General features: G+C 37.2%; 1 protein-coding gene and 1 long non-coding RNA gene across 15 annotated transcripts in view; one reads left to right on the top strand and one right to left on the bottom strand.

Moving 5' to 3' along the window:
* Positions 1 to 24,856, top strand: part of usp43b (ubiquitin specific peptidase 43b) — a 154,603-nt gene that overhangs the window by 50,379 nt on the left and 79,368 nt on the right. For 8 of the 14 annotated variants that reach the window (XM_073944499.1, XM_073944504.1, XM_073944498.1 and 5 more), the window contains one exon: positions 14,913 to 15,059. In XM_073944499.1, the coding sequence (XP_073800600.1) occupies positions 14,913 to 15,059 (147 nt within the window). Of the gene's footprint in view, positions 1 to 5,246; positions 5,934 to 14,912; positions 15,060 to 24,856 lie in introns of those variants that run through there. The other 6 variants (XM_073944500.1, XM_068218981.2, XM_073944493.1 and 3 more) reach the window with 3 other exon arrangements.
* LOC101886214 (uncharacterized) lies at positions 224 to 5,883 on the bottom strand. Its single transcript, XR_224804.6, has 3 exons — positions 5,184 to 5,883; positions 3,581 to 3,738; positions 224 to 3,281 (listed from the first exon to the last, which is right to left on the bottom strand). It is a non-coding gene; the product is annotated as an uncharacterized lncRNA (long non-coding RNA).

Below are 24,856 nucleotides of genomic sequence, written 5' to 3'. Positions count from 1 at the left end.
ACATATCCGTAGTGGATCCCTGATCCCCGCAAATTAGAAACAATATTGTGGAAATCGTGGAGGCAATAGGGAGCGAGAGAGAGCAATACAGTATAAGATGTAATAAGCTGTAAACTACATAAAGTACTTATAGTGCAAATTGCTGCGGCCATTGGAGTTGCATGCCATGAGGCTTTCCGGGCTATGAACACAGATGGGTTGTCAGAAATATATGCTCAAAACATTTCATTCCGCCACATTTTATTACAGGTTTTGTTTTAAAAAATAGGGCACTTTTTCAAAAACCTTTAACAATACAAAATGATAATTGAATTACGTAAGTCTAAATAAACAATATATATTACATTAGAAGTCAATTATATTTTGTTAGAAGTTCGTACTCCTCGATTATAATTTTTTTTTTAAGTAATGAATGTATGTCTATGTTATAAATTATTTAAAATCAAGCTTTTACCTCCTGCAAAATGTCGAGCACATTTAGCTGAAGTTTGCTGGTTTGCTACACAGATTTGGATTTCTCTGGATTCCATCATTTTTTAATTTTATACTGTATATGTTAATTCAATTCAATTCAGCTTTATTTGTATAGCGCTTTTACAATGTAGATTGTGTCAAAGCAGCTTCACATAAATGGTCATAGTAACTGGAACAGTGTGGTTCAGGTTTTAGTGTTTAAGTTCAGTTCAGTTCAGTTTAGCTCAGTTCAGTGTGATTTAATCATTACTGAGAGTTCAAACACTGAAGAGCAAATTCATCGATGCGCAGCTCTACCAATCCTGAACCATGCGAGGCAGTGGCGACAGCGGAGAGGGAAAAAAAACTTCACCTGATGGGAGTGAAGAAAAAAAACCTTGAGAGAACCAGACTCAGTTGGGCACGACCATTTTAATTTCTCCGCTGGCCAAAAGTCTTGTGCAGAACTTCATTCGCCGTGGTTTATGCTGGAAGATGGCCTCAATGAAGACTCGTCTGTCCCTGGAGCGTCGCTGGAATCAGACACATGTTCTCCACTCCCCACGACCATCAGCAGCTCAGGATATGGCCTGGTCCCGGATATGGAATCCTTGGGATCATCACGTCGCTGGTCTTGGATCCAATCAGTGACTCCGCCTAATCTGAGGACCTCGGGATGAGTATCCCCAGGTGAAAATAGAGAATAAAGAGAATAATTAGCGTAGCTGCTGTTCATAGTGTATATAAGCAAGATGCAGAAGCCTGTGTGGAACCCGCTAGGTGATGCATTGAGTGTATGCTTTACTAAACAGATAGGTCTTTAATCTAGTTTTGAACTGGGAGAGTGTGTCTGAGCCTCGGACATTACCAGGAAGGCTATTCCAGAGTGTAGGAGCCATGAAAGAGAAGGCTCGACCTCCTTTACTTGATTTTGCTATTCTAGGTACTACTAGAAGCCCTGAATTTTGAGATCTTAAGGAACGAGTTGGTTCGTAGCGAGACAGAAGGTTGGTTAGATAAACAGGAGCTAGATTATTTAGAGCTTTATAGGTGAGAAGTAATATTTTAAATTCAATACGAAACTTAACAGGCAGCCAGTGTAAGGAGGATAAAATTGGGGTTATATGATCATATTTTCTAGACCTGGTCAGAACTCTGGCTGCTGCATTTTGTACTAATTGAAGTTTGTTAATAGAGGATGCTGGGCAGCCAGCAAATAGAGCATTACAGTAATCCAGTCTCGAAGTCATAAAAGCATGGACTAGCTTTTCTGCATCTGAGATGGATAGCATATTTCGTAATTTAGCGATATTTCTCAGATGAAAGAAGGCAGTTTTTGTGACATGGGATATATGGTTTTTAAAAGTTAGATTGCTGTCTAATATGACACCCAAATCTTTTATAGTAGAGCTAAAGCTAACTTTGTATCCCTCTAATTGTAAATTGAGTTGCGAGATCTGCTGTGTGCAAGATTTAGGCCCAATAAGTAATAATTCTGTTTTGTCTGAGTTTAAGAGAAGAAAATTGTTGGTCATCCAGTTAGTTGATGGCGACGCAGTGGCGCAGTAGGTAGTGCTGTTGCCTCAGAAAGAAGGACACTGGGTCGCTGGTTTGAGCCTCGGCTCGGTTGGCGTTTCTGTGTGGAGTTTGCATGTCCTCCCTGCGTTCCCGTGGGTTTCCTCCGGGTGCTCTGGTTTCCCCCACAGTCCAAAGACATGCGGTACAGGTGAATTAGGTAGGCTAAATTGTCCGCAGTGCATGAGTGTATGAATGAGTGTGTGTGGGTGTTTCCCAGAGATGGGTTGCGGCTGGATATATTTTATTGTATTTTTGCCAATTAAATATAAGTTAAAGAGAATTCTTTCAAATCATACAGTATATGCTTTATTTAATTGATTTTACAAAACATTTCAGCTTTTTTAAATTAGGGAATTTATATTTTAGTGATAACACAGCTCTAGAAAAAAATATTAAGAGATGTTTCCAGATATGGCGACATAGTGGCCCAATAGGTAGTCCTGTCGCCTCACAGCAAGAAGGTCGCAGTTCAAGTCCTGGCTGGGTCAAATGGCATTTCTGTGTGGAGTTTGCATGTTCTCGCCACGTTAGCGTGGGTTTCCTCCGGGTGCTCTGGTTTCCACCACAAGTCCAAAGACATGCGGTACAGGTGAATTGGGTAAGCTAAAGTTGTCCTTAGTGTATGTGTGTGAATGAGAGTGTATAGGTTTCCCAGTAATGAGTTGCTGCTGGAAGGGCATCCACTGCGTAAAAAAAACATATGCTGGATAAGTTGGCGGTTCATTCCACTGTGGTGACCCCAGATTAATAAAGGGACTAAGCTGAAAAGAAAATGAATGAATGTTTCTAGACGTGTTACTTGGTGATAAAATGTACATAAGCACAGACACCGATCTATTGGTCTTTATTTGGCCCTCAAGACTTACTGTAGTAGTGCACAATAGTGCTGTGTTAAATTTAGGTTATACTGGCTGCTTTAGAGATAATGATTGTTTTTAGATACAACACACCCCATCCTCATGTTTGTTGTTTATCCCGAAGGTCTCTCTGTTCATTCTGGCAAATCGGTTGAGGTTAATATTGGGTTCAAACTCAAGATGTTTCATAAGAAATCGAGAACCACAACGGTGTGGCTTGGCTAAACCAGACTACTTTGAATTACCTCTTGTAGATAAATTAAAACCAGACTTACAATAACATATCTTCTCATTTTCCAGTTCAGTCCACATGCAAACGGTTACTCAGTCCAGCTAGCAGTTATGTCATGATTCTTTTCAGCATTGTTCTCTGTCTTTGATCAAGTTGAATGCCTAAAAAAAGAAAGGAAGCAAATGCACCTCTGAAGATAAAAATAACTTTCAATGTGCTCTTTTTCAAAAAGGATGCCACAGTGAAAGAGATATCTGCCAACCTACAGACATTTATACACACAAGAAGTCTTTAAGCTTTGCGTGTTCATTACTTTGAACTCATTTGCACATAAGATCTCAGTAGAGAAAAGGGTAAAGGACCGGAAATCTAAAAATAAGATCATTTTTGGCCATTTCTCTAGACATTCATCTCCTCTGATCGTACAAATGTAAAGAGGACAGAATGAGTTTAAACCCACCTCGGCTTGAATGCTGTAGAAATGGAAAACTGTAGGTGGTCTGGTTTTGTGACAGAATTCCGTCACTGTGGCAGTGGAGAGATAAGCGGAAAACGGCATTGATGTGAGTCCCGTTTTACTGAGCGTCTGTTCTCTGTCCACATGAGGCGGTGATAAACCTGTGAAGGTGTGGGGTTATTCAGAGGCCAGTAATAGACATATGGCAACAGGATGCAGTTCATACACCGTGGAAGTGATGGAGCGAAATTAAATAATCAGAGGTGATGATAACATCCACCGTTCAGTGTGAGGGAAGCAGATAGTGGTTTAACCGAAGGTAGCGACCTGTTTTTTTATTCTGGGAGTATTTTGTTTTTGCAGTCTATTCATCCTATCAGGCCAATGTTGGTTACTAAAAAAAATACCCGATGAACATCCATCATAACCATGGCCTATTTAAGCGGACACATGTGACATTTAAACAGCAGGGGGCTCCATATTGTTAATCATTTAAAAAATTCTAAACGTATAGATTAGTGGTCTCACACTCAATTCCTGGAGGGCCACAGCTCTGCAGATTTTAGCTCCAGCCACCTCCAAATCACACCTGCTTGATTAGTTGGATCAGCTGTGTTTGATTAGGGTTTGAGCAAAACTGTGCAATGTTGCGGCCCTCCAGGAATTGAGTTTGAGACCCATGATGTATAGTCAGAAAACAGACAGACACACCAGACAAATTTACAATTTATATGTCAATATTTCCCCAAATTTTAGGCAATGTTTTCTTAAAATTGTTTAAACAATATTCAAAAGTTGCAATAACTAAAAATAGGCAATTACAACAATATGTGTTGACTTAAACATACAGCTGCCTTCACGTTATAACGCAAATGAATTAAAGGACATTAAAACATCATGTATGGCGGGTCAGCTTTTTACTGAGAAATTATTTGCTTTGCTGTGTATTTTAAATAATAATGTTAATAATAAAATTAATATAAGTAATCTAAATAATAATATAAACATGCATTTGTCCACCTCTATAGTTCATAACACGGTGAATGCGTAATTCCAATCAATAAAGTAACTGTTCACAAGACTTTTCCCGTAAAATTGTTCATACATACAGCCTAAAAGTAAAGTCAAACTGGATGCTGACATACAGTAACCTCCGAAGTAGCTAATCGGAAACTGTAAGTCAGAATACACTATCCCTGAAAACACTGAAAACTTAAATGCATTTTATTAATAAATTAGATGTATTTTAAATAAACACATACATTGTGTGTTTCCCTGAAACACTGCATCACTGAAACATATGTAGGCTATTATACAAACTAACATTGCCAAAAAAAGTTGACCCCCTCGGATCGTCAATGTTGACTTGCCATTGACATTTTATAACAGTAAAAGAACCTTACAAATCCTAAGAAAACTTTAAACTCTTTTCGACCCCCTGGGTGTGATTATTCGCAGCCACAACTGTCAATCATTGCATCGCTCGCAGATTCCCGCCAGTATGAAGTTGGAGGAGCTCATGCTACCACTGACCGCCGGTAAAAACGCGCTGTCAATCATTCATTCTGTCCAAACCGCCTGACGTCACAGGAGACGCCGTACTCACCGCCGCGCTACCTGTCAATCATTCCTTCACGGCGGGCGCGAGGAAGACTCTGCGCTGCCGTCCACAATGCTGAGTGTCGAGGCAGGATCAGGTGAGGAGAGCAACGCTCTGTGTGCTTGAACGCCGTTATCCGGTGGAAAATAAACAAGAAATATGGATAAACGCGACAAAAAGGCGAATAAAGACTCAGGAAGCAAGTCGACTAAACGCACAGGGAAGCTGTTCCGGAGGAAATCGTTTAAATCCGTGGAAAGTTTGGTGAGTAGGATCTTGAAAAGTTTGGGAAGCTTAGCAAGCGGCGGAGAAACAGCCGAACGGTCGGATGCTGAGGATGATGACGGAGGGTTTGGAGAAAGCGCACCTTGCGCGGGAAACTCGGTGAAAAAGGAGGACAGCAGCACCAGCAGCAGTCAGGTGAGGAAAAGTTCGTCTCTTACCAGCCGTTCCTCCGCGAAAGAGCGAATGTTTTCGCTGTACGGTGATAAAACCCCGGGTGTGCTGGGTCTGAAGAACCACGGGAACACCTGCTTCATGAATGCCGTCGTGCAGTGCTTAAGCAACACAGACCTGCTCGCTGAATATCTTGGTTTGGAGCGATATAAACGGGATGTTTGTCACAACGGAATAAACGGATTTATAAGGAACGGGAACGGGCAGAACGAGAAAGGAGAGGTGACGGAGCGGCTCGCGGTTTTGGTCCGAGCACTTTGGACATTTCAGTACACTCCTCAACTCTCTGCTGAGTTTAAGGTAAACTTATTCATGAGTTTCTTACTTTGTCTCTTGGGCCTGTCTGATGCTTTATTCACCTATTATATGGCCAAGAACCAGAAGTTAATATTGCTCAAATGTCTTAAGAAACTTTCCAGCTTCCATGCCCTTTGCAATAACTATTACACTCAAAAAATATCGGCTATATATTTTTACTTGTTCAAATTACTTAATTGCAATGAGCTGAAACAACACAATTTTTTAGATTTCATTGGGATAACTTAATTTTTTTATGTTCAATCCACATAAATTGATTGAAAGTGTTAAGTTAATCGATTTCTGTTGGGTCAACATGAATGAATTATGTGGAACCCAGCATTTTTTTACAGTGTAGGTTACTGGAGGAAGTAATGAGTGTTCTCAAAGTTCTTGCAGGAACATTTTGGCTGAAATGAGATATATTAGAGGTGGCTTTACACTACAGTCCAATGTTACAATAACTTTTTAAGGTCTTAAAGTGACAGTTCACCCAAAAATGAATATTTACTCACTATATACTCATCCTTAAGCGGTTTCAAACCTTTATGACTTTCTTTAATATGTTGAGCACTAAAGAAGATATTGTGAAGAAAGCTAGAAACACGTAACTATTGACTTGCACTTCCGTGAACAAGTGAAGTGTGAGTAAATAAATGATGACAGAATTTCATTTTTGAACTATTCCTTTAAAGAGGGGCTGCACGGTGACGCAGTGGGTAGCACGTTCGCCTCACTGCAAGAAGGTCACTGGTTCGAGCCTCGGCTGGGTCAGTTGGCGTTTCTGTGTGTAGTTTGCATGCTCTGGTTTCCCAAACAAGTCCATAGACAAGTGGTATAAGTAAATTGGGTTTGTGTGTCAAGGAGTGTGTCTGGAAGGGCATCCTCTGCATAAAACATATGCTGGATAAGTTGGCGATTCATTCCATTGTGGCGACCCCAAAACAATAAAGGGACTACTAAGCCGAAAAGAAAACTAATATGTAAATGAATGTATCCCTTTAATGCAAAATTCTCCTAAAGGTTAAGGTTCTTTATCAATGGAACAATGACTTTTTACCACATCTAAACTTGCCCTTTAAAATAAGCAAATAAGGCTGTTTATTTTTTTCACACTAAGATGTTTGTTTCCTTTAAGATCTGCTCACTGTACGTTGCTTTTGGGAACCAAAACTAGTTCTTCAAGGGCCTCACTCCAAAAAAAGAAATCTTAAGCATAAATATTGATGTTGATAAAAAAAATGCACATGTTATGCGTCAACTACCTTTACATAACTTTAATATCAACTCACAAAGCTTTCTCTGACGTGGCCATTTTATTGAGTATGTGCGCAAACGCTTTCCCACAGGATGATCTCTTCTGAGCAAAAAATAGATGCAGGATGAGAAACTTTCCACAGATAACATTATCAACGGAGAGTAAACTGAAAAACTAGAGTGCTTTCTCAGATAAGACATCGACACACTGGATACTGACCACAAATCTGGAACACAATTCTTATGTAACACTTTGCTTTTTCAGAAATGCACTACTAGTATAATACATTTACTACAGAAATGATGACAAAAGCGGCTTGCCACTAGTCTTTGAGACAGAGCAGACAGAAGGCTGAAGATTTATTTCTTCTTAGCAGTTGCGTATTATACATGTAGTCCTGCTTTTGTCATTTAACAGACATCTACCTACCTGACTTTAAAAAGGTATGACCAGCTTAAAGAAATGAATTAGGTTACTATTTTTAAGACTAGCTTAAACAGTTTTTATAACTAGCCAATAGTGAAAATTGGCAACAAAATCACTCAGCATTGTTGAAACTTCTTGCTTCACTTTTGATGCCCTGATTTGACCTGGACTCACTTGGATATTATCTTCAAACCCCCTTTAAAGGAATAGTTCACATGATTAATATATAAGTAAATGATGACAATATAATATTTGGGTAAACTTTTGCTTTAAGATTTATTTCGAGTAGATGTACAATAGAATGCATCTAGCAGTGATACTTTTAAAATGAAATATTATGCGTTATGTTTTCTTTTCTTTCTTTTTTTTTTTTACTTTATAGCGAGTTAAGCCATTTATCTTGAAGTAGGAGTAGCTAAAGAGTATAGGTGGGAGAAATTGAGAAAATATTCACAGAGAAGTGGCTGGTGTGTGGCCATAAGGTAGACCTGCTCTGATGGGAAACAGAGGCCCAGCTCTATTCACACCCTACTATCCAAAGTCTGAAATGATTGCTTTGAAGGAGTCCAGTCAGGGCAGAATGTTAAGTGAATGAAGAATTACAAGAACGTTCAAGGTCAAAGTAAGGCTTTGCTCACTATATAGGTGACAATGACTGCAACGTATATAAATATGTTTTATATATAGATAAATCCACATCAAGGATCATCAGTGGCTCAATCTGCACAATCTGCACCCAATCTGGCACGATGGCACAATCTGCATCGGGAGTTAACATGAACTAACAATGACTGCATGTATTGTTTATCTAACAGGAACAAGTACTTTCATAAGTGAAATGTTCATTGATTGTTCATGTTAGTTAAAGCATTAACTAACATTAACTAGTACAACCTTATTGTAAAGTGTTACCAAAGTTTCTTGTCATGATTTAAAACCATGTTAGTGGCTAGATAATAAAGGCTGGCTAGGATGATACAGAGAGACCAAATTAGGGATGCTCATTTCGGTTAATTTGGCTAACCGACAACCGCCTAGCCCACAGCACTATTACGATTACAGAAAAGTTTGTGCTGTTATAATTCACTTACCTTTTAATACGTTTTGGTGCGATTATAATCCGCTATTAAAAACAACAACAACAACAACTAAATGTTTTGAATGGGTAATGTAGCCGTGGTGGGATGCATTTTGGTCCTCACCATGGAAGAATGAGTGTAGCGGGAACCATGCTCATTAAAAGTTCTCTGTAGTTGTCTTGACAACACAAACTGCGGCTCTGGGTTAAGCCGCGTGCAAAACACTTGCGGTTTTTAGCAAACTATTCAAAAGATGCTCCTCTTAAAGCAAAAAGACATTCGATCGGCCCCTTATGCAGCCAAACTAAAAATATATAAAATAATATTTTTTAATCGTTTAACTGATAACATTAATCGGTTACAAACGCACCCTTTCGGTTAACGGTTAATCGATTATTTTGAACATCCCTAGACCAAATGGTAAGGTTATCAAAGCTAGTGTGACGGCATGTTTGCTTTATTAGCAAAGCATCTTCCTGGTACGTCCTGGTTGTATTCAATTGCCCTCCGTGCACTCTAAAAAGTGCTGCGTTGCTGTAACCCAATATTTTGCTATACACATACCAACCGGTCCACTGGGTTAAAAGGTGTCATTTAAATTGAATTGAAACATTTTGTAGCACTTTACTTTCTGCAATCTACAAAACTGCACTTTGTTTCCAAACTTTGAAATTGTGCGCATACACATTACATGTATATGTGAGTCTATAGCAGGGGTTCCCTAAATTTTTCAGCCCGTGACCCCTAAAACAACAATGCCAAATTCATCTTAGGTGGTGACACAAACAGGTGTATGCAAATGTTGCTTATACAACAATAGGCCTATATAAACACAAGCATATTAACAACACAAAAGTGCAACAGTCAAACAACCATATCACTTTTATAGTCATTTATTCAGTTGTTTAATTTAATATTAACCTCAAAAAGAGGCTCGTGGACACAATGTTTTCAGTCTGTTCTTGGTTTAATTTTGGAGACAGCTAATCAGAGATCATCCTTAATGTTCAGTTGTGGCCTGTATTTGTTTTTAATGCATTTGCTTGCATAAAGGTGCCATAAAGTTTAACCTGGTGCAAAAGACCATTTCGAGGAATGTAAACCAAAACAATGGTGCCATCAGATTTTCCGTTTTACATTTTAATTTCTATAGATTCAGAGAATCCAAATAGAGCCACATCTTGACAAACATTATTATGATAGCTGTTTTAAAATAACGTTATGATTCAATTGCCTCTTATTGCAGTTATGAAATAGTTTATTTACAAGCAGCAAATGTTTAAGGGCCAATGACATGACCACATTGAAATGATCTATAAAATCAATTTGCTGCAGTTGACACTATTGCTGTGCTGTTAATCTAATGTAAGCACACCGATCCTATAAAAACAATTTAAAAGCTGATGTTTTTTCTGTTGCATGACATGTTGTTTTTTTTAGTATTAAATTTTTTCTTCTTCTGTGTGTTATTGTTAAAATATGATAGTCAAAATAGTTTAATACAATTTATTTGACATTTTTAAAATCCCCAAGCGACCCCCGTCATTGTCCCTTGACCCCCCAGGGGAAACCACTAGTCTGTAGAACCAAAACAAAAACAGTGGACGAGATAAACTGAATGTCTGCAGGCTTTTTGTTTTCTGTTAATTTTGTTTTGCCATTGTCTGTTTTTTAATTCTTAAAGTGCTGCTAGCCGTTGTCTTGTATTTCATGAATCAATAAAAATCTTCAATGTTCTACTGATTACAAAAGTTACCTACACATTGTCTGAGAGTGGGTAAATTAACGTCAAGTTTTCCTGTAACTGTCTATTTAATTTAACTACATAACAAGACCACATTAACAAGCTCATGTGATTCAGAGTCTAATGACTTGCATGTTGTAAATTTACATGAGGCCCCCTGAGACATGATTTGCTTTTTCCTGTGTTGATAGAGCCAGACTATCTTGTCTAGAAACAACATAAACTCTCTCAGCTTCTGAGACATCTACAAGAGTTAATGAGTGCCTAACTGCTGATACGGGGAGCCATCTATAAACAATCAAGAGCTCTGCCCTATAATTTAAGCCTCCCACTGCGCTTAACTTCATTTGCTTAATATTGCTTTCCGTAAAGTGCAATCTATTTCTAATTAGACTACAGAGAACCTGAACTACACTGTGAAAGTATTACAAGTGGTGACTGGTTCAATTATGCAGTTTTTAATGCCACAGAAGAGCAATATCTTGTGAAAAAGCTACTTGTGAGCTGGAACTCAAACCAATGATTTGTTAAAGGGTAAAATGGGCTGTTGGTCGAGATGGCATGTGGTTGATGGATGACAGGCTGGTATTTCTCAGTTCACAAGGTCATTTTGTGTACAGTTCCTGACTGATGTCTAGCTAATCCTTCTCGCAAGGCAGCATAGCCGAGTTAATGGTTGATTTGAGTCAACATTAAGTCATTGCTGTGTAAGTATTGAGAATAAAAAGGTTGCCATCAAAATTTCAGTGCAAGTCTGCTGGCTTTCACTAAAAATGTTATAAAAAGTGATGAAACAAGCAGATAATTGCATTTAAATTCACAGCCTTTCTCACAGAAAAAAGTTTTGTCTGGAGGGGTATGCAGAAATTAGGGCTGGGACAATAAACAATATAATATCGAAATGTGATAAAATTTATGTCAATATCAATGATAAGCTCTAGACTTTTTTACTCTATATTGATCTAAGAGCCAATCACAGCAGAAATGTTCAACAATGGGAATCTAAAAGTGTGTTGATACTAAAGATGTACCGAATTTTTAGCCACCGAAAATGTATCGGCCGAAAATATGTTATGCTGTTTAATTTTTGTGGCTTCAGTCATTGTTGGGGTATTCTTTTAAATCTAGAAGCATTAATAACTTATGTTAATGCGTGATATGTAAAATAATTATCAAGATAGCATTTTCGCCCAGCCCTAATGGAAATCTGTAAGCCTACATGTTTAATTTAGTTTGTTCAGCGCAAAGATTTGTTTCAAAACTATTTCTAAATTAAGTTCCAATTTCCAGCAAATGAATAAATGAACAACAATTACAAAGTTTTGGAGTTAAATCCAAACACATGTCCTATTTTTATGCCCCATATGGTGATGTATATGTCTCCAAAAGACGACAGGTGGACAAATCTAAACTTGTTTTTATTAAAACAAATATAAATATGCATATAATTAATAATAATAATAATAATAATAATAATAGCACTATACAAATGCAAATGGTCATGAATGAACTGAAAAAAGCCCCTCGGTCAATTGCACAGTCTATTGTGTGTTATGTGTGTTAAATGTGACACAGGGCTGAATAGTGGGTAGCACTTTGTTAAGGCGCATTGTTGGCGCCTCACAGCAAGAAGGTCTTTGGTTTGAGCCTTGGCTGGGTCAGTTGCTGTTTCTGTGTGGAGTTTGCATGTTCTCCCTGTGTTGGCGTGGGTTTCCTCCGGGTGCTCTGGTTTCCTTCACAAGTCCAAAGACATGTGCTATAGGGGAATTGAATAAGCTAAATTGTCCGTAGTGTATGTGTGTGAATGAGTGTGTATGGATGTTTCCCAGTGATGGGTTGCAGCTGGAAGGGCATCATATTAATCTATGGTGACCCCAGATTAATAAAGGGACTAAGCTGAAAAAAATAAATAAATGAATGAACAATGTGGCGCAAAGCAGGAAAATTAGGGTTGCATTGGTCTGAAAATAACAACAAATCGCTCCAAACACATCTTGCGCCTTATTGCGCCAAGTGTATGGTATGGCCCTAGGTTTTGATAGTTTAAATTTAATACAATTTTAAATACATTTTTATGATTTTTTTTTTGTTAAATAAAAAGTTGAATTAGTTTTTATCAGTCTTTTTTTTTTACCTCTCAACTTGAAATGTATTAAATCACAGAAATGTCTTTCTATACAGTGTATGTAATTGAATCATGGGATAAAAAAAGGCTGTGAACATCTACCACTGTAGAAGAAACAAAGAAGAAAAAAGCAATAAAATGAATGGTGACATTCAAGTTTAAGGACCAGCTTTATACTAATACTAGTTTATCCATTTCTGCACAAAACTGCTGTCATAGTGCAAACCTCTTCCGGCTGAGCACTCAGCGATGAAAAGAAAGCTATTCTTTTTTTTTTTTACATAAAACTGACAGGAATTCTCAGTTTAATGCGACTGATAACTGGAGGCCTACATTTCTCAAAGCTTTCATACAAGCCAAAGAAAATTCATAGTCACTAGGGTATGTATAAAAACTTGTACTATAAGAAATGAAACATTAGGCTACATTTTCGTCTTCACCACATAAGTCTAGTGACCTCTGACCTGTTTATGAGGCATATATAGCAATTTCTTTGTCACATGCTCTTAATTGTGCCCTAAATTGTTGTTCCTCTCCTCTGAGGACGAGGCGTTTAGTCAGGGATACTATTAAGAAAACTAGCTTTCATTCTTTTGAAGATGGCTTAAACTCTGTGACCACATGACCCATTTTTACGCAGTATGACTAATATTAAGATTATTACGTTATCTCAGTCTGTAGGCCTACGGCTTCATATTATTATCTGCAATTTGCTCCCAGCTGCAAGATTGAGTTCGTATGGTTAATTCTGCTGTAATTAATCTTTATGTCACTCAGCATTAAAACTATGATTTTAAATACACCTGACATTCTAGATTACTTAAAACTGGATTACGAAAACGATGTGGACTATATTGAGACTTCTGCTGCCTGAAAGTCATGTTAGAGTGATGGTTTATGAGATGTAATATGATATACACAATTTATTTATACAATATAACTTCTATATAAACGTTTGAAGTCGGTAAGACTTTATACTCAACAAGACTGGATTCATTTGATAAAAATACGGAGAAAACACTGAAATAATATTACAGTTCAAAGTTTCTGTTTGTAAATAGATGTCATGTAAATATTTAATTTGTGTTGCTTAATATTGTTGAGGAAGCATGGTACATTTTCAGAATTCTTTGACTATTACTGTAGATAGTTTAAAAGAACATTATAAATGTATTTACAAAACTTTTGATTAATTTAATGCAGTCTTGTTGAACTAAAAAACAAATCTTACTGTCTTCAAAACGTAACACACCTCTCTTTACGTCAGGGGTGTCAAACTCTGACAACCCCCTTGGTTTAATTAACTTTCTGGCGAGCCACACCCTTGCACAGTTTAGTTCCAACCTTACTCCAACATACTTAAGCCGCGGTCCAACTAGAGTTTGAGCATGCAAAATTCTGTCGTACAGGGCTGCCAAAAAGGGCGGGATTAAACAAGATGATTAAACATTAAAAACAGCGAGCAGTTGGTCCATATTTTGCATTTCTGCACAGAGAGGTCATGTTTTAATCTTCGATTGGTCTTAGGCAATCACGTGATGCACTTTTGCTGGTCAGAGTTCACCAAGCTTGAACTTTTCAATGCAGTGAACTGCGAAACTTGTAGTAGTTTGTGTTTCTGGTGTGTCCATCAGGTTTGTTTAATAAGGGTTGGAAGTAAACTGCAGAGTTGCAGCCCTCCAGGAGTTTGACATCTGTGTTTTAGGTCATTAAGGTACAAATTGTTTTAGTTGTTAGATTGAGTGCTCATCTGAATGACATAAGACTTTATGACTTTTGCCATAATTGAACATGTACGCAATGAGTTTTTGTGGTCATAATACAAATAGTAGCAAATTTATCTCTCATAGATCAATTTGAAATATGGAAAATGGTGAATTTTTTTTATTTTACAAAAAAAAAGATTTGGCTTGACACTAAGTGTTGTATATACACATAAAATGAGATTAAATTTGTACTGTAAATACTATTACTAATTCTAATCTTGTAAGTCAAAACAAATCACTTCTATTGTTTTTTTTTCAATGCATTTAATAATTTTCTGATTAAATATGTAAAAAGGATTCCTTAGATGTTCATTGTCATGATCAACATAACATCATTCACTGTTTAGCAGAATGCAATTTACATCCTCCGTCTGCTCTCCATGGCATCTCAGTATCTAACAAACCGTCTGCTCTGAGTCAGATCCACTGTGGCTATTATTCAAAGACTCCAGGATTCATTTTTCTAGAGATTTAATTGGCAACTCTGTAATCATCTACATAGAGTGTGGTGACCAAATAAAAAAGATTTGTTTACAGAATCAGACAGTACTGTTTGTGTGACATTTATCTTTTGTCTTGTCCAGATGACGGTATCTAAATATGGTGCTCAGTTTCGAGGGAATTCCCAGCATGACGCTCTGGAATTCCTGCTCTGGCTTTTGGACCGCCTCCATGAAGACTCAACTTCAGTCGTCCCCAATGGGAATAACATAAACAAATCAAAGAACAAGGTGAGAGAGAACCACACAACCTGCTCTGGGCATGAAAGAAATGAAATGATGCAACACTGCCAACAAAAATGCCATTTTCCCCACATTATGTTATGTCATTATGCCCTAAACCACAAATTATCACCTGAAATACCTTTGATATGAGAAAATTATTTTGAATAATAAGAAATATAAGTTACCAGTGTCTCTTGTAAATTTGCTAATGGGCAAACAGCTGTTGCCTTTGCCATTACCATGACTTTGCAAGGTCAAATAGCCAAGTCTACACACCTCTGCCACCTGTAAACAACACATCTGTTTATGAAATATGGAAATTCGTGCCAAGCACCACAGTGTGCATTGAGCTACAGTGCTTTTTTCATATGTAACCTTGGAATTACCCAGATGAATAGCTTTTCACTGCCTGGCTGTGATCTTCACAAGGTGAGATTCATGGGGATTGGTGCTGAAATTGATTTGAAACCCACAGCGTTTCTTAGACTACATGTGCTAGTGCAAGGTCTCCATTCTTATTAGGTTTTCACTCATATTGGACCTCAAATAGAGCCTCATTGCCATGGCAGCAAGTTGCAAAACCTTTGCAATTATTGCCACTCCAGTAGAAACATGCAATATGCACTTGTTGTTGATTACATTATTTTAGTACATAAGAGAAAAATCAAATTTAGCCATGTCATATTAGTAAAAAAAACATTAAGATCTATACAATTAAGGCAAGATGGTTTATAACTGTTAGTACTGTATATCCATTTTCATTGCACTATTAGTCTTTAAAAAAAGCATATAGCACTCATAATGTAGACCTTTTTAAAAATAAAAAATAAAGTTAAGTGCCTCATTTACAATCCTTCTGTCAGACAAACAACCAATGCATATTTTTCCAAACAGGCCAAACATCTCCAAAAGTCTGCTTTCATGCTAATTATTAGATCTCTTCTTGTCTGACGAAAAGCTGTTCTATTTTTAAAATCACAAACATAAGCAGATGAAGTTCACTGAACATTACAAGAGCTTTAATTGGAGATGACTTGTGTTCCGAGGTCAGATGAGGTGTTTTGGCAAAAAATATTAGAGACTGAATGTAAACTTATCACCACTATGAAGTATGCAGTTGTTGGCTGAAAAAGAAAATCAGAATTTTAAATACAATATTGCCCAAGAATACCAAAATAGCAGTGACAAAATGAGACAACTCTTTAAAAATAAATACAAATGACCTCAATTTATGCAGTTTGTAATGCCTAAAATAAAGCCTGCAAAAATAGCCTTTTAAATGTTTTTAAAAATGTTATAATTTTTTATTCATTAATTTGCTTTTGTAATATTCTGAGTCAGACATTGAATCAGTCAAGTGATTTTGTTTGTGAGTGAATTATTCAACTGTTGTCAAAAAGACAAATTGGCTCATTCTGAAAACGTAGCCCAGTATACATTTCTGGAGATCGCAAATAATGTAGCCAGAAGTACATATGGCTGCATTTTGTCTTTAAAATGAACACTATGGTGCCTTTCCTTTTCATGCTTACCAGCTGACTTATTGCCTCTTTATGGGCAGCTTTCCCACTGTTATCAGTTTGTCCAGTACCTTGGCATAAACGTCAGCGGACTTGAGACGCAGAAAGGAGTTGACCACGCAATGAAATTTGAGTCCGGGGAAGAGAGGTTCCAGAAAGAGGTTGAGACAAAAACAAAAGCCAAAAAAATAAAAAAAATAAACAAGTAAATGACAGGGTGAGAATGTGGTAAAATCTGAAAACATGGTAAAACTCAGGCGAAGGCTTTTCTTTTTCTGAATTGCTTTCAAAACACTATTGGTTGGGTTTAGGGAAGGAGGAGGGTGGGTCAGTTAGGGCTGCACGATTGATAGAAAAAAGATCATGATCTCGATTCGACCCTACACACGATCTTAATTAAGCTTTTCTACGATTCAGCCAATTGTATTTTCAAGGTCAGGAGAGAAACAAGGCAGTCGCACAAGTCTTCACAGCAACATTGACACCTTCAAATGACATTAAAAGTGTCACAGACTGTATTTATAAGGTATAATTTAACCAAAAATGTAATTTCTGCCTTTAGGTAATGATGTATTCGTGGACGTGAAATCACACGTGAGCTGACCGCGAGCTGTTTGTTTACTATCGAGAATGCGCGCATGCACGCATGACGCTTACTTTAGTGAACAGAACCTGCATAGGCTGTGGATAACAGGTAATGAAGTTGTAAATAACGTTCAGTTTGTTGCACAGAGTGATTGTTTGAGTGCCGTGCGGGAGGTTTGATTTGCATGTGTGTGTTTTTTTTCTCACAGTGACAGCAGCCATGAGCTGCGCTCAGAAATAAAAGTGTAACCTGTGCGCACATCATTTAAAAGATCATATCGCATTTTAAAGGTATGATTACGACAAGCAATTGATATGCTTTTTCTTTCGTAGCGAACACAGTGTTGTGCATGGAAATAAATGTTTACTGTCAATATAACAACCCTAGCCTATATATATATATATATATATATATATATATATATATATATATATATATATATATATATATATATATATATATATATATATATAGTTGAATATAATGCAAGAAGGAATCTGATAATGGAAAAATTCTAATTTTACCAGTGTAAGCAAATGGTCTAATAATGTTGTCAATGGCAGATGACAGGCACAATACTTAAGCATAATAAATCAACTTTATAATTATGAAAAGTTATATTCTGATGTCATATTTTACTGTGAATTAACAAACAGGACATATTTAAAGTCTGTTCAAGTCCACCTTAATGTCTATACAAAATTTAGCATTTTAAGCAAGAGTAGACCTACACATAGGCCTAATATTATTATTGTTGTTTTACCATATGTTTGAGAATTAACAATAATAATAGGCTAATCATATTAATGTTTCATTTACATCTACAGAATCGTGAGAAAATCATGATCTTGATTTTAAGCAAAAACAATTGTCATTTACATTTTTTGCCGGAATCGTTTAGCCCTAGGGTCAGTTGACAGTGGCCTCTGGTGGGGTTACGTGGGAACAGCAAGCGCGAATGGCACTCTCAAGAGAAATTTGAGATCTGACAAAGCATACACAGCAGCCTCTGGTGGATTCTTGAAAATTAAAACTGCAAAAAAAAAAAAAAAAGGTACCTCCTGGGACATATTTGGTGCTCTCCAGAAATGTGTATCGGAGTACGTTTTCAGAATGAGTCTAGGTTGCAAAAAAATCTAATTCACTTAAAAACATGTAAATGTGTGTTGCTTGGAGATTCTGCTGTGGTTATTTTAACAAACATATTTTTGTAGCAAAAATAGATGACTATAATTAACAGCATTTTGATTTAAAGAGCCCATATTATACATGAAATAGGGTCATATCTTGGTTGTAAGGGTCTCCAACAACAGTTTAATATGCATGCAAGTTCAAAAAACACTTTCGTGGTCTTATAATCTGCATTTATTTTTACCTAATTATCCCAGCGACTCCTGTATGAATCGTCCAGTGATTCATTTGTTCCCAAACCCCTCCTTAGCGCGAAGCTAATTTGCGCTGATTGGACCAATGACAGCCTGCTGCGATTGGTCGACTGCCTTCAGTCAGAGAGTAAAATGCCAAACAGCTAATCAGCAATATAAAAGTAATCACAGTTCATACACGCTCGATAGTGTAGGCGTGGATTTTAGCTGCCAGTGGGTCAATGTAAATACAGACTATGGACTTGAAAATTCAGACGACTAACTATTTTATTGAGCAAAAACTCCAAAAACAGTTGAGGAGATCTCCTAGCTTCTCACTCTGCTCTTTTCACAGACACACACACACACACATATTGCACACACACACGCACTTAACCCTGCTCCGGACGACAACGCGCGCACACACACACACACACACACACACAAACACACACACCTCCGGACAACAGCACGCACACACAGACACACACACTACTCCTCGTCCACGGAGCTCCGTTAACAAAGCAGCACGCGTCGCGTTTTTAACGTGACTGCACGCGATAAGAGAATATAGTCAGTTAACCTGATACAGTACACGCGGTTACAAGTAACAAATCACAATTAAATACATTTGCAAGCTAGAGTCAACGAGGCAACTTTAATCACACGTACTTACACTTGAGAAATGGAGGAAGAAAAATCCATCCTGACGTCCATCAGTAATAAATCCATCTGCAGTGTGACTTCAATCGACCGGCATGTTTGTGTGTGTGTGTGTGTGTGTGTGTGTCTGGGTTTCTGCGTCAGAGGGCGGGGCCTCAGGTTTGAAATCTCCCGGGTTTGCGCGTGCACGTGAATAACTTGGTTTCGTTCGTACGTCATGGCGAAACACCTAATGAATCGGTATCAAGGCGACTCGTTTGAAGCACTATGAGTCGACTCTTTTATAGATGAATCAACAGTTTTAAACACTGTACACTAACAGATTTAAGCCTTAGCTGGATACTTCACTTCACTTAGAGCTGTGTTACACACTACATGGAGGGGAATTTTCAAAAACCCATAATATGGGCTCTTTAAATCTTCTCATGTGCAAAAATAGCTTTTGCAAGGTAACATTTTCAACACTTGTACTAAAGTACAGGTACTGTACGCTTGAACAGTCATTTTTATGATTACAACTGAATTTAAAGCCAGTTTTGGTTCACCTTTGGTCCATGTTGGCACAGTGGGTAGCACAATTGCCTCACAGCAAGAAGGTCCCTGGTTCGAGCCCCGGCTGGGTCAGTTGGCATTTCTGTGTGGAGTTTGCATGATCTCCCCGTAAGTTTGTTGTTCATTCGGCTGTGGCGACCCCTGATTAATAAAGGGAATAAGTCGAAAAGTAAATGAATGAATGAATAATTGTGCCAGAGATTGTATGTAAGTGGAAATAATTAATTGTAACTCTTATTCAAACAAAGACATTGTTTTAATCAGCCATTGTTTTTACCTAATATATATTCCAGTACTTTCTTTTTTTCTGTGCCATTTGTTTTAATTAGTGTCCCCTTTACTAGCTCGAGGCCAGGATCAACCTGTCAATCACATGAGATCAACTCCATTTAAACCTTCCAATCAATTCCTGATCGACAAATACAATCTAATACACAAATACGCCCTACATTTCTTTTCTTGCTTGAGAAGCCATTTCACTTATTTTGAAAAGAAAAGACTATAGCAACTTTCACAAGCTTTTACTAGATTTAAAAGGCTTTTTAGCACAAAGAAGCTATAAAACGCCTACGATTTTCTGCCTTGGGCACCATGCTGATTGTCTCTTTTTGAACTCAACTGCTCTCAAATGGTTATCAGATGGGGTTTGATGTTGTTGGTTTTGTTCAGTAATTATTAATTTGTTTAGTGACACAAATTGGAACTGCTGCTTAGTGACGAGACTTTGATTTTTCTGTAAAACAGCTTATTTAATCAGGAGTACGGTGGCGGAACGGCGGACTGTCTTTAATTGATGATCTTTGTGTGTTTGTGTCACGAGCTGGTTCACTTCCTCTGGCTACGCCTGTGGCTACAGCCTGCCTTATTATCTATGAGCTGTACTTTCATCTACTCTCTGTTGATGCTCTTTTTGACTCAACTTGATCCATTATTAAAAGCCCACTTTTTTTTTCTTTCTTTTAAGATACGTTTCCATGCAGGCACATAGATAAATGCTGTTGGTGTAATGCTATAAGAATATGGGATATATGCTATTCTCAAAAGTCATCACAAGGTCAAGTGAAAGAAACAACAGTATACTGTATAACTTAAAGTCAGTTCTGATGCATGCTATGTATTGAGCTGCTGTAGAGATCTGTTTTTTTTTAACTGGAGCCAAACATTTGAATGACAACAGTAATACAGCTTTAACAAGTACCATGGTATCTTTTGTGTGATGAAGTGAGACTTTGAATCCCTATTCTCTCCACGTACAAATATATCTCAGAAACCACTTGAACATCAAACTAGACCACACTGTTTTGAAAAGGTTGAAGCAACATTCCCTTTTAAACTTAGTTCAGACCTTTTAACTCAGACCTTTGAGCAGAGACTGAGGAGTCAGAAGTTAGCTTGTTGATGATTTACTTGTTGATCAAAAGTAAAAGAAAACATTTGTATGACACTGTTAGAGTATAGTAATAGAAGTAATACAAGTAATGTATATAAGGATAAATAAAGTAATAAAACTTAGCAAATGCTTAAATACCATAAAACACATGTTCATTCATTCATTCATTTTCTTTTCGGCTTAGTCCCTTTATTAATCTGGGGTCACCACAGTGGAATGAACCACCAACTTATCCAACATATGTTATTATGCCTGTTATTTATCCAGCCGCAACGCAGCACAGGAAAACACCCCTACACTCTTGCATTCACACACATACACTATGGCCAATTAAGCTTATTCAATTCACCTGTACCGCTTGTCTTTGGACTGTGGGGGAAACCAGAGCACTCGGAGCAAATCCACACCAACACAAGGAAAACATGCAAACTCCACACAGAAATGCTAAATGACCCAGCCAGGGCTCGAACCGGCCACCTTCTTGTTTTGAGGCAACAGTGCTACCCACTTTGCCACCGTGTCACCCCAAACATATATTTAAGTCAATGAATTCAAATGTATTAATTTTCCTTTGGCTTATTCCCTTAATTATCATGGGGTCGCCATGAACCACCAACTACTCCAGCATATGTTTTACACAGCAGATGCCACTCCAGCTGCAACCCAGTACAGGGATTTTTATTTTAATTATTTATTTACTTATTTTTATTTTTTATTATCTGGCTGCTTATTACAGAGACTACGTGTACAACCATCTGTCCATAAATGATGGCTGGATTTCGTGATACAGCATGTCAGAAATAATTGTCCAACACTTCATTTCTCTTGCCAACATTGGCAACACGTTGAAAATGAACTTTTGGACCCAACTGCTAATGCTTAAACACCATAAAACACATATTTAATTTTATTTCATTCATATATTCAGTTTCCTTTGGGTTAGTACCTTATTTCTCAGGGGTGGCCACAACAGAATGAACCACCAACTACTCCAGTCTATGTTTTACACAGTAGATACCACTCCAGCTGCAACTCAGTTCTGAGATTTTTTTATTTTATTTTATGTGCGATAAATTAAAAAAATATGCATTTGTATTCAGTTTATTTAAAAAAAAATTAACTTTTTCTCATTTAAATTTGTTTAACTTGATGTACCAAAATAACTTAAATTAAAATAATAATAATAATAATATTAATACAAATATTATTTTATTAATTTTCTACTGCATAGTTTTGTTGTGTTTAGTTTGATATTTTAAAAATAGTTTCATTTTCTTTTTCAATCTTTAACATTCAACTGCCTTGTAATGCAAACTCTATACAATATACCAAATGAGACCAAAGTAATCAGTCTAATTCGGCTCTCCGCTGTGGCCACCCACCCACACTTCTACATTTCCGTTTTGGATTCAGAGTATCTGGAGTCAGGCTGAGGTCACAAGCATGGGGGGGGGGTGTCTTTTTAGAGTCAGTACACATGCAAGGGTGGCAAAAACTCCTCCATACCAGCGAGCCTGAAGACACAGCAAGAGCCCAGTGGACATTTTCAGACTCCCTCTTCAACACATACATTATACATATCCTAATGGAGGCTGACAAGAGCATGGCTGTAAACAAACAGCTCGATCGCTCTGCTTCACCATCTCTCCTTGCCTCATGGACTGACCCATAGGCCTGTGATTTTTGGCATTCCCTTCGCCGTGTTTACTGGGTATCACTCTGGAAACAGAACTGGTGTGAAGCCATCTCTCAGCGGACTGAAAGGAGGCTTTTGTGAATGAGTGGATGAAAGAGGCGCTTGTTCTGGACATATGGACTGAAGGAGAGCGATAGAAAGAGGTGCAAAAGCCCCCCTGCAGCCCTCAAATTCATTTACACTGATGCCATTACCACTGGCTCCAGAATTCTTACCACATTACACATTGTCTTTCATTTATCTGGCTGCTTATCACAGAGACTCTGGAGATACATGTACAACCATCTGTCCATAGATGATGGCTGGATTTCATGATGCAGCGTGTCAGAAATAATTGTCCAACATTCATGATTTCTCTTGCCAACATTGGCAACAAGTTGAAAATTAACTTTTGGACCCAACTGCTAATGAAATTTTCAATGCTAAATGCAAGTTAAGGAAAAATAAAATAAAATAAATAAATGAATTAAAGTGTTATAAATTATCTAAACCACTGATTAAATGCAGTAGGTAGTTTTTAATTATTTAAATAAGTGTGTGAATTCCTATTCTATTCCTTTTACAAGATGAAGTCTTTGGTGTCTCCAGAATGTGTTTGTAAAGTATCAGCTCAAAATATCCATCACATCATTTATTGTAGCCTTCTGAATTTGCCTATTTTAGGCTCAGATGACAGTGTAACGGTTTTTGTAGCCTGTGTCTTTAAACGCAAATGAGCTGGTTTTCCCCGCCCATCGTTCCCGCATACATGTCAACTATTGCGTCACTTCAGATAAACAGCACAGTGACAGAGACAGACACAGATGAAGCAGATTCTGAATTTATTTTATGGATTATGGATACAGTTTGAGTCAAATATAGCAAGTAAGTGTATTAGATATATTTGTGGTGGAGTTTATGCAACAATGCATTGTTTTTTGCTACGATGAGTCATACACAAATGCAATTACAAAGTTTGCACTTTGTTACACACACATTTGACTTTACACTGTTTTTGCATATCATCTTGAAGTGTCCTCTGTGCATTTGTGCTGATTCCAGCAGTTATGAATTACATAGCAATTTTACTGTATTTTCTTTATTCCAAACATGCACTGTTTTAAAAAGGTTTTAAACTTGTAAAACTAATTTTTGAGGTGCAGATGGTCACAGAGAGTAGGAGCAGATCTTTTAATCACTGTTTCTTTGTAAATCCTGTTTTGTGGACGTGTATCCATGTTACTACAGAGGCATGTTAATACACGCCTGTTACTCAATTCGGTAGATGGGGAAAACTGCAGTCCTACGTCACGTTGGGGTGGGCCATCAAAATTGCTGAGATTTGGATCTTATTTTAAGGTCAGGAAATAAAAAAAAGAGAGACTTGTTCACATCACCCCAATATGACAGTGGACACACGATACCTACACAGAGTTCTGTACAAACCGCTTTCAAAAGTTGATTTTGCATCATAGATGCCCTTTAAAGTATTTTAATTTTGTTTTATTTACTATAATTTTTTATTACGCTTTAATTTTAGTTAAAAGTTCACGGTTTAGTAATACATTTAGTATATTTTTAGTTTTAAAGGGCACCTTTTTACCCCTTTTTCAAGACTTAAGTCTTTTGTGTCTCCAGAATATGTCTAAAGTTTCAGCTCAAAACACCCATCAAATTATTTATTATACCGTTCACAATATTGGAATTTTCTGCTCCTAACACCTTGTAGCTGTTTTTGTTGCTGGTGCCTTTAAATACATATTTATAAAGAAAGAGAGACTAACTGTGTTTCAATCACTACAATATGAATGTGGACACACTATACTTACACACAGTTCTGTCCAAACAGCTTACAAAAGATCATTTTCATCATAGGTGCCCTTTAAGTTAAAATGAAAATTAGGAAAATGTATATGGCAAAATGCTAAAATATTATTTTTAAATAATAAAAGCAAAGAAATAAAGAAAAGCACTAAAAACTGAAGAAAGAAAGAAAGAAAGAAAGAAAGAAAGAAAGAAAGAAAGAAAGAAAGAAAGAACTTTGGTTCTAATG

The sequence above is a fragment of the Danio rerio genome, chromosome 3 (genome assembly GCF_049306965.1).
Source record: "Danio rerio strain Tuebingen ecotype United States chromosome 3, GRCz12tu, whole genome shotgun sequence".
Taxonomy (NCBI): Eukaryota; Metazoa; Chordata; class Actinopteri; order Cypriniformes; family Danionidae; genus Danio; species Danio rerio.
The sequence above is the reverse complement of the archived record's forward strand: the minus strand, read 5'-3'. Positions and strand labels throughout refer to the sequence as shown.